Source organism: Oncorhynchus gorbuscha, linkage group LG19, assembly GCF_021184085.1.
Source record: "Oncorhynchus gorbuscha isolate QuinsamMale2020 ecotype Even-year linkage group LG19, OgorEven_v1.0, whole genome shotgun sequence".
Classification (NCBI taxonomy): domain Eukaryota; kingdom Metazoa; phylum Chordata; class Actinopteri; order Salmoniformes; family Salmonidae; genus Oncorhynchus; species Oncorhynchus gorbuscha.
Window position 1 is genome coordinate 42,302,722 of NC_060191.1, and position 11,259 is coordinate 42,313,980.

The following is an 11,259-nucleotide window of genomic DNA, read 5'->3' on the forward strand; positions in this document are numbered from 1 at the left end:
AATGGATCCTATACATAATATACCCTCTAAACTGTTGTAATGATCTTCGTCTGTTGTTTGTAGAAAGTCAGACCGAAATGCAGCGTGTAGGTTACTCATGACTTTTAATGAAGCTAATACGGTACATGAAATAACGGAAGAAGAAAACAACAAACGAATGAAACTAATACAGCCTATCTGGTGACTAACACTAAGACAGGTACAATCACCCACGAAATACAACGCGCACTCAGGCTACCTAAATACGGTTCCCAATCCGAGACAACTAGAATCAGCTGACTCCAATTAGGAATCGCCTCAGGCAGCCAAGCCTAACTAGACACACCCCTAATAATACACACTCCCAATTAATACAAACCCTAATACGAAATACAACATATAAACCCATGTCACACCCTGGCCTACCCAAACATATAACAAAAACACAAGATACAATGACCAAGGCGTGACAGAACCCCCCCCCCCCTAAGGTGCGGACTCCGGGACGCACCTCAAGAGCATAGGGAGGGTCCGGGTGGGCGTCTGTCCATGGTGGTGGTTCTGGCTCGGGACGTGGACCCCACTCCATAAATGTCCTAGTTCCTCCCCTACGCGTCCTAGGATAATCCACCTTCTCCGCCGACCATGGCCTAATAGTCCTCACCCTGATCCCCACATAACTGAGGGGCAGCTCGGGACAGAGGGGCAGCTCGGGACAGAGGGGCAACCCGGGACAGAGGGGCAACCCGGGACAGAGGGGCAACTCGGGACAGAGGGGCAACTCGGGACAGAGGGGCAGCTCGGGACAGAGGGGCAGCTCGGGACAGAGGGGCAGCTCGGGACAGAGGGGCAGCTCGGGACAGAGGGGCAGCTCGGGACAGAGGGGCAACCCGGGACAGAGGGGCAACCCGGGACAGAGGGGCAACCCGGGACAGAGGGGCAACCCGGGACAAAGGGGCAACTCAGGACAGAGGGGCATCTCAGGATAGAGGGGCAACTCAGGATAGAGGGGCAACTCAGGATAGAGGGGCAACTCAGGATAGAGGGGCAACTCAGGACAGCGGGGCAGCCCGGGACAGAGGGGCAGCCCGGGACAGAGGGGCAGCCCGGGACAGAAGCAGCCCGGTACTGAGGGGAAGCCCGGTACTGAGGGGAAGCCCGGTACTGAGGGGGAGCCCAGTACAGAGAGGGAGCCTAGTACTGAGAGGAAGCTCAGTACTGAGAGGAAGCTCAGGCAGGTAGTAGGCTCCGGTAAATCCTGGCTGGCTGGTGGACCTGGATGATTAAGGTTGTCTGGCCGATCTAGAAGATCTTGGTAGACTGGCACTTCTGGCGGATCCTGGCAGACTGGCACTTCTGGCGGATCCTGGCAGACTGGTGACGCTGAGCCGACTGGCGGCGCTGGGCAGATAGGAGACTCCGGCAGCGCAGGAGAGGAGAAAGGCTCTGGCTGCGCTGAACAGGCGAGGCGCACTGGACGCGCTGGGCCGACTGGGAGCACTGGTGGCGCTGGACAGACAGGAGACTCCGGCAGCGCAGGAGAGGAGAAAGGCTCTGGCTGCGCTAAACAGGCGGGAGACTCCGATAGCGCAGGAGAAGAGAACAGCTCTGGTTGCGCTAAACAAGCGGGAGACTCCGGCAGCGCAGGAGGGGAGAAAAGCACTGGCTGTGCTGAACAGGCGAGGCGCACTGGAGGCCTGGTGCGTGGTGCTGGAACTGGTGGTACTGGCGCGAGGACACGCACAGGAAGCCTGGTGCGGGGAGCTGCTACCGGAGGACTGGTGTGTATAGGTGGCTCTGGATAGACCGGACCGTGCAGGCGCACTGGAGCTCTTGAGCACCGAGCCTGCCCAAGCTTACCTGGCTCGATGCCCACTCTAGCCCGGCCAATAGGAAGGGCTGGTATAAGTCGCAGCTGGCTCTGCACCAGCACTGGAAACACCGTGCGCTCCATAGCATAACATGGTGCCTGCCCGGTCTCTCTAGCCCAACGGTGAGCACAGGGAGTATGCACAGGTTTCCTACCTGGCATAACTATTCTCCCTTCTAGCCCCCCCCCAATAAATTTTTTGGGGTGACTTTCCGGTTTCCAACCTCGTCGCAGTGCTGCCTCCTCATACTCACGCCTCTCCGCTTTAGCTACTTCTATTTCCTCCTTGGGACGGCGATATTCTCCCGGCTGCGCCCAGGGTCCTTTTCCGTCTAATATCATCTCCCAAGACCAGAAGTCCTCATATTGCTGCTCCTCACAATTAACAGGGAGAGTAGGCTCAGGTCTGACTCCTGACTCTGCCACTCTCTCTCTGCGCTTTCCCCGTTACCTACGGTTTTCGCTCTGTATAGCCGTGCTCTCCTTTTCGATTCCATCCGTGTATAGCCCTCTTCGCATTGCTGTAGGGAATCCCAGGCGGGCTCCTGCACTCGCACTGGGTCGGACGCCCACCTGTCGATTTCTTCCCACGTCGTATAATCCCTGCTTCTGCCGTCCATATCGTCCTCCTTTAGCTCCTGCCAGTTCACACGCTGCTCGGTCTGTGAATCGTGGTGGGTGATTCTGTAATGATCTTCGTCTGTTGTTTGTAGAAAGTCAGACCGAAATGCAGCGTGTAGGTTACTCATGACTTTTAATGAAGCTAATACTGTACATGAAATAAGGGAAGAAGAAAACAACAAACGAATGAAACTAATACAGCCTATCTGGTGACTAACACTAAGACAGGTACAATCACCCACAAAATACAACACGCACTCAGGCTACCTAAATACGGTTCCCAATCCGAGACAACTAGAATCAGCTGACTCCAATTAGGAATCGCCTCAGGCAGCCAAGCCTAACTAGACACACCCCTAATAATACACACTCCCAATTAATACAAACCCTAATACGAAATACAACATATAAACCCATGTCACACCCTGGCCTACCCAAACATATAACAAAAACACAAGATACAATGACCAAGGCGTGACAACTGTATAATGTATCCAATATTTAAATTAGCTGTATACAGTATAATGTAGCCTATATACTGTATAATGTAGCCTATATTTAATGTAGCCTATATATAATGTAGCCGACATATATATATATATATATATATATATATATATATATATATATATATATATACACTGTGTAATGTTGCCTATATATACTGTGTAATGTAGCCTATATATAATGTAGCCTATATGTCATGTATCCTATATACAGTATACTGTAGCCTATTTATAATGTAGCCTATATGTAATGTAGCCTATATATAATCTGGCCTATATACTGTATAATGAAGCCTATATATAATGTAGCCTATGTATCATGTAGCCTATATACTGTATAATGTAGCCTATGTATAATGTAGCCTATATACAGTTGAAGTCAGAAGTTTACATACACTTAAAACTAGTGTTTCAACCACTCCACACATTTCTTGTTAACAAACTATAGTTTTTGCAGACAGATTATTTAACTTATAATTCACTGTATCACACTTCCAATGGGTCAGAAGTGTACATACATTAAATTGACTATGCTTTTAAACAGCTTGGAAAATTCCAGAAAATGATGTCATGGCTTTAGAAGCTTCTGATAGGCTTATTGACATCATTTGAGTCAATTGTAGGTGTACCTGTGGATGTATTTCAAGGCCTACCTTCAAACTGAGTGCCTCTTTTCTTGACATCATGGGAGAATCAAAAGAAATCAGCCAAGACCTCAAAATAAAAATTGTAGATCTCCACAAGTCTGGTTCATCCTTGAGAGAAATTTCCAAACGCCTGAAGGGACCATGTTCATCTGTTCAAACAATAGTACGCAAGTATAAACACCATGGGACCACGCAGCAGTCATACCGCTCAGGAAGGAGACGCGTTCTGTCTCCTAGAAATTAACGTACTTTGGTGTGAAAAGTGCAAATCAATCCCAGAACAGCAGCAAAGACCTGGTGAAGATGCTGGAGGAAACCGGTACAAGTATCTATGTCCACAGTAAAACAAGTCCTATATCGACATAACCTGAAAGGCCGCTCAGCAAGGAAGAAGCCACTGCTCCAAAACCGACATAAAGAAGCCAGACTATGGTTTGCAACTGCACACGGGGAAAAATATTGTACTTTTTGGAGAAATGCCCTCTGGTCTGATGTGTAAGGAAAATGATGTGGATATATTGAAGCAACATCTCAAGACATCAGTCAGGAAGTTAAAGCTTGGTCACAAATGGGTCTTCCAAATGGACAATGATCGCAAGCATACTTCCAAAGTTGTGGCTAAATGGCTTAAGGACAACAGTCAAGGTATTGGAGTGGACATCACAAAGCCCTGACCTCAATCCCATGGAAAATGTGTGGGCAGACCTGAAAAAGTGTGTGCGAGCAAGGAGACCTACAAACCTGACTCAGTTACACCAGCTCTGTCAGGAGGAATTAGCCAAAATTCAACCAACTTATTGTGGGAATTTGAGCTATTTTAGTGCATGTTTAATATGTCCTATATATAATGTAGCCTAGATATAATGTATTGTGTAGCCTGTATATAATGTAGCCTGTATATATGTGGCCTCTGTACAGTATAATGTAGCGTGTATATATATTGTTGCCTATACAGTGGGGCAAAAAAGTATTTTGTCAGCCACCAATTGTGCAAGTTCTCCCACTTAAAAAGATGAGAGAGGCCTGTAATTTTCATCATAGGTACACTTCAACTATGACAGACAAAATGAGAAAAATATCCAGAAAATCACATTGTATGATTTTTAATGAATTTATTTGTAAATGATGGTGGAAAATAAGTATTTGGTCAATAACAAAAGTTTATCTCAATACTTTGTTATATACCCTTTGTTGGCAATGACAGAGGTCAAACATTTTCTGTAAGTCTTCACAAGGTTTTCACACACTGTTGCTGATATTTTGGCCCATTCCTCCATGCAGATCTCCTCTAGAGCAGTGATGTTTTGGGGCTGTTGCTGGGCAACACAGACTTTCAACTCCCTCCAAAGATTTTCTATGGGGGGGTTGAGATCTGGAGACTGGCTAGGCCACTCCAGGACCTTGAAATGCTTCTTACGAAGCCACTCCTTTGTTTCCCGGGCGGTGTGTTTGGGATCATCGTCATGCTGAAAGACCCAGCCATGTTTCATTTTCAATGCCCTTGCTGATGGAACGAAGGTTTTCACTCAAAATCTCACGATACATGGCCCCATTCATTCTTTCCTTTACATGGATCAGTCGTCCTGGTCCCTTTGCAGAAAAAAAGGACCAAAGCATGATGTTTCCACCCCCATGCTTCACAGTAGGTATGGTGTTCTTTGGATGCAACTCAGCATTCTTTGTCCTCCAAACACGACGAGTTGAGTTTTTACCAAAAAGTTATATTTTGATTTCATCTGACCATATGACATTCTCCCAATCTTCTTCTGGATCATCCAAATGCTCTCTAGCAAACTTCAGACGGGCCTGGACATGTACTGGCTTAAGCAGGGGGACACGTCGGGCACTGCAGGATTTGAGTCCCAGGCGGCGTAGTGTGTTACTGATGGTAGGCTTTGTTACTTTGGTCGTAGCTCTCTGCAGGTCATTCACTAGGCCCCCCCGTGTGGTTCTGGGATTTTTGCTCACCGTTCTTGTGATCATTTTGACCCCACGGGGTGAGATCTTACAGATCGAGGGAGATTATCAGTGGTCTTGTATGTCTTCCATTTCCTAATAATTGCTCCCACAGTTGATTTCTTCAAACCAAGCTGCTATTGCAGATCTTCCCAGCCTGGTGCAGGTCTACAATGTTTTTTCTGGTGTCCTCTGATAGCTCTTTGGTCTTGGCCATAGTGGAGTTTGGAGTGTGACTGTTTGAGGTTGTGGACACGTGTCTTTTATACTGATAACAAGTTCAAACAGGTGCCATTAATACAGGTAACGAGTGGAGGACAGAGGAGCCTCTTAAAAAAGAAGTTACAGGTCTGTGAGAGCCAGAAATCTTGCTTGTTTGTAGGTGACCAAATACTTATTTTCCACCATAATTTGCAAATAAAATCATTAAAAATCCTACGATGTGATTTTCTGGATTTTTTTTCTCATGTTGTCTGTCAAAGTTGAAGTGTATCTATGATAAAAAGTACAGACCTCTACATGCTTTGTAAGTTGGAAAACCTGCAAAATCGGCAGTTTATCAAATACTTGTTCTCCCCACTGTATAATGTAGCCTATATATAATGTAGTGTATATATAATGTAGAATATATATATAATGTAGTGTATATATAATGTAGGCTATATATAATGTAGTGTATATATCAGTAGTGGTTTCTTTGCAGCAGTTTGACCATGAAGGCCTGATTTCACGCAGTGTCCTCTGAAAGGTTGATATTGAGATGTGTCTGTTACTTGAACTCTGTGAAGCATTTATTTGGGCTGCAATCTGAGGTGCAGTTAACTCTAATGAACTTATCCTCTGCAGCTGAGGTAACTCTGGGTGTTCCTTTCCTGTGGCTGTCCTCATGAGAGCTAGTTTCATCATGCACTCAAACAAAAGTTCTTTAAATTTTCCAGATTGACTGACCTTCATGTCTTAAAGTAATGATGGACATTCTCTTTGCTCATTTGAGCTGTTCTTGCCAAAATATGGACTTGGTCTTTTACCAAATAGGGCTATCTTCTGTATACCACCCTTACCTTGTCACAACACAACTGATTGGCTCAAATGCATTAAGAAGGAAAGAAATTCAACAATTCACTTTTAACAAGGCACACCTGTTAATTGAAATGCATTCCAGGTGACTACCTCATGAAGCTGGTTGAGAGAATGCCAAGAGTGTGCATAGCTGTCATCAAGGCAAAGGGTGGCTACTTTGAAGAATCTGAAATATAAAATACATTTTATTTTTTCACTTTTTTGGTAACTTTAAGTTTACATAGGTGTTATTTCATAGTTTTGATATTTTCGCTATTATTCTACAATGTAGAAAATAGGCAAAATAAAGAAAAACCCTTGAATGAGTAGGTCTGTCCAAACTTTTGACTGGTACTGTATATCTATGATATAGATGGGGACAGCTTTATTTTTGCACTGAAATATAATTGTGCCTCCATGTTCAGTACTTAGTAAAGGTGATATTTCTAGTAGCAGGTCAATGTGGAACACACAACCGCTCCACATACCAGCTGTCCCGTTTATCAGCATGGCTTTATGCCCGGTTGTCACTGCCACTTCCTCCAGACCTGTGGGGGGAGGGGGGGGGGTCGTTATGACTCACTCATACTTCACACGTCTGCCCAGATATAACGATAGCGGGACGAGGCCATTAATATCTCTGAAACGGTTGTTTCTACACCGCCGTCCAAGTTCCACAGACGCTTGACCCAGTAGACTTCCAGACCGTGTAACCTGATAACTCCTCTCTACGCTTGAATAGGAAAGACTAAACAGGATATTGAGATGTACAGTAAAAACACATTTGACTAGATTTGTAATCTGCAGTAGCGTGCAGCACTTTCTGCAATGCTCCATTATATAAATTGGTTGAGAGATGAAATCAGAGTACAGTGTTTTCAATGGCAATGAGTGTGAAGTTTATCATCCTGGAAAAGCCTAATCTTCTCTCTCCCCTTCCTCCTTCTCTCTCCCCTTCCTCCCTCTATCTCTCCCCCCCTCTCTCCCCTTCCCCTCGCTATCCCCTTTCCCTCTATCACTCCCCCCTTCTCTCTCCCCTTTCCCTCTCTTTCCCTCCTTCTCTCCCTCCTCGTCTCTCCCCTTTCCCTCTCTTTCCCTCCTTCTCTCCCTCCTCCTCTCTCCCCTTTCCCTCTCTTTCCCTCCTTCTCTCCCCCTTCTCTCTCCCCTTTCCTTCTCTTTCCCTCCTTCTCTCCTTCCTCCTCTCTCCCCTTTCCCTCTCTTTCCCTCCTTCTCTCCCTCCTCCTCTCTCCCCTTTCCCTCTCTTTCCCTCCTTCTCTCCCTCCTCGTCTCTCCCCTTTCCCTCTCTTTCCCTCCTTCTCTCCCTCCTCGTCTCTCCCCTTTCCCTCTCTTTCCCTCCTTCTCTCCCTCCTCCTCTCTCCCCTTTCCCTCTCTTTCCCTCCTTCTCTCCCTCCTCCTCTCTCCCCTTTCCCTCTCTTTCCCTCCTTCTCTCCCTCCTCCTCTCTCCCCTTTCCCTCTCTTCCCCTCCTTCTCTCCCTCCTCCTCTCTATCCTTTCCCTCTTTTTCCCCTCCCCCTATCCCTCCCTCCCTCTTTCTCCTCCCTCTGTCTCTTCCAACACCCTGACAATCCCCTACAGGAGCATGCCTTTGAGAGCAGTCAGAAGTACAAGGAGGGGAAGTTCATCATCGAGCTGGCCCACATGATCAAGGACAACGGCTGGGAATGAAAGACGAAGCGTCATCCGTGACTCGGTTTGGGGTTGAATGGGGGTGGATGGGAGGAAAGGAGCCGAGTGTGTGGGTGAGTGTGCGACTTTGATTTACCATGGACCTCTGTCCTCCCCTCCTGATGACACACCAGCAGCCTCCAGGGTGGAGGTAGTAGGGGAGTGTGTGTGTGAGGCTGTAGTAGCAGCCTGGCCTGCCCCTCTGGGCTCTGTGTGTGTCTGGACTGGAGGAGGATGTCATTGGGGATGGATGGACACCACCAGACACACACGCAATGGCAAGCAAACACACACACACACACACGTGCACACACACACGTGCACACACACACACACACACACACACACACACACACACACACACACACACACACACACACACACACACACACACACACACACACACACACACACACACACACACACACACACACACACACACACACGTCCCAGACCAACATCCAAGCCTGATGGGTAGCTCTTTAGATAGAGAGCCAGGCCAAGGCCAGTAATGTTGTGTTACTATCTATGTTAGGGCGGGTTGACCTGCAGTGTGAGGAGAGACCAGGCCGTGGCAGGGTCAGTAGCCTTGGCTAAAACAGCTGATGGGAGCTCTCGTCTGTATGTGAATGAGATGGCCTAAGATGATTATCCCCAAATCCAGCTGATCTGATCCACCCAAGGCCGTGCCAGCTGGGACAGTGATGAGGCCTGGTGTTAAGGTTTGGCACTGAGGACTGATGGGTCTGGGCGGGGGAAGGGTTGAGGGGAGGTGGGTCAGGGAGAGGGCAGGTCCTGATTCTGGATTCGAGTCCACCCTTGTTGTGGGGTTGTAGGTACAGCTGGTTGCTCAGCCGTGTGATCCAGTCCAGGTCTTACCGGCAGCAGTTTTTGTTGTGCGAATCAGGATGATAGGGAGTGTGAAAGGATTCAAGGATATGTCTAAACTCTGAGAAGAATCTGATCAGTCAGTGCTTTGGCTCTCTCCATTATCCGTAGATGCCTGAAATCATGTCTTGTGATGTTTGGATACTTCATGTGGTGCGTCTGATGTAAGTTAAGAGACATCTACCATCACCACTTTGGATTCAATTTGAACTATAGAGTTAAACATCTTTGACTTTTGAAACTCTGATTTGAACAGGCTTGGAGATTTGGTTCTAGTGTTTTGGCCTGGTATGGTAACTGAAAGCAGTTGGGATGTGGAGGCCTTTAGGAGATGCTCTTATGAAGTTCTGAAGCTTTCTTTCAGTCTTGGATGATCATAGCAGTTCATAGATTGTTACACACACTCTAATTTACAACCTGGCCCTCACATAAAACACTGAACAGAAAAACCGTACAGTAGACCTGTGGATTTTTCTAAACAAGCCAACTAAGCAACACAACTAATCAAACCAATCTCCCTGGTATCCACGGCAACTGACTGGCAGTCCAGAATTCCAATCAGAGGCTGTAGAAGTCCCTAGCACAACCAAAGAACACACCCATCTACAATAAATTGACCAAACACAAGATACATTTTTTTTGCTTGGGTCAAAGTGTTGCACAACATGGGGTTGAGAATTGTTGTTGAAAGCCAAGGTTATGGATAGCCTTTCTGTGATATAATGCATTATGATTTTTGTAAATGACAGATCTTAATATATACATATATTATAATTTATGTCAATCTCTGTGTTACTAAATGTAAATAGTAATATGTGATGTCTCTTATCTATGATCGTCATGATTATGAATATGATTTGGATTCTTGCCATGCTTTCTCTCTGGTATATCCCTCGTCGGTTGAACAATATTTACTACTTTTTTACTCTTTTGAAAATGTTTCAATTTTAGTGTCTTTTGTAAAGGAGGAGATAGGAGTGACAATATCATTGGAACTTGGTCAATTAAAGCATCACCTTGGTACCTGTATTGGATGTGTTCTGTGTGCTATGTTGGTCTTGGATATACATCACCATAATGTATCAATTAGGGTAGTGACGTAGAATAGGGTAGTGACGTAGAATAGGATAGTGACGTAGAATAGGATAGTGACGTAGAATAGGATAGTGACGTAGAATAGGATAGTGACGTAGAATAGGATAGTGACGTAGAATAGGATAGTGACGTAGAATAGCGTAGTGACGTAGAATAGGATAGTGACGTAGAATAGGATAGTGACGTAGAATAGGATAGTGACGTAGAATAGGATAGTGACGTAGAATAGGGTAGTGACGTAGAATAGGGTAGTGACGTAGAATAGGGTAGTGACGTAGGCTGAAGACAGACGAGATCTATATATACAGCCATTTGCAATAGCCTACATCTTGTATACATATGCTAATATGGATTCAATTATTATTTTTTTCCTCATCAATCTACACACAATACCCCATAATAACAAAGCTAAATCATTAAAAACTGATATCACATTTACATAAGTATTCAGACCCTTTACTCAGTACTTTGTTGAAGCACCTTTGGAAGGGACTACAACATCGATTCTTCTTGGGTATGATGCTACAAGCTTGGCACATCTGTATTTGTGGAGTTTCTCCCATTCTTCTCTGCAGATCCTCTCTGTCAGGTTGGATGGGGAGTGTCGCTGCACGGGCTATTTTCAGGTCTCTCCAGAGATGTTCGACTCGGTTCAAGTCTGGTTGGGCTACTCAAGGACATTCAGAGACTTGTCCAGAAGCCACTCCTGCGTTGTCTTGGCTGTGTGCTTAGGGTCGTTGTCCTGTTGGAAGGAGAACTGTCACCCCAGTCTGAGGTCCTGAGCGCTCTGGAGCAGGTTTTTATCTCTGTACTTTGCTCCGTTCATCTTTCCCTCGATCCTGACAAGTCTTTCTGTCCCTGCCGCTGAAAAACATCCCAACAAAATGATGCTGCCAACACCATGCTTCACCATGGGGATGGTGCTAGGTTTCCTTCAGACGTGATGCTTGACA

The 11,259-nt window shown here is 46.0% G+C and overlaps 1 protein-coding gene across 1 annotated transcript in view; it reads left to right on the top strand.

Annotated features, from left to right (window-relative positions):
* Positions 1–10,240, top strand: part of LOC124005566 — a 35,609-nt gene extending 25,369 nt beyond the window's left edge. Inside the window, exon 5 of the mRNA XM_046314956.1 lies at positions 8,234–10,240. Coding sequence (XP_046170912.1) covers positions 8,234–8,323 — 90 coding nt within the window. The 3' untranslated portion in view covers positions 8,324–10,240. The remainder of the gene's footprint in view (positions 1–8,233) is intronic.
* Positions 10,241–11,259: the final 1,019 nt, after the last annotated feature.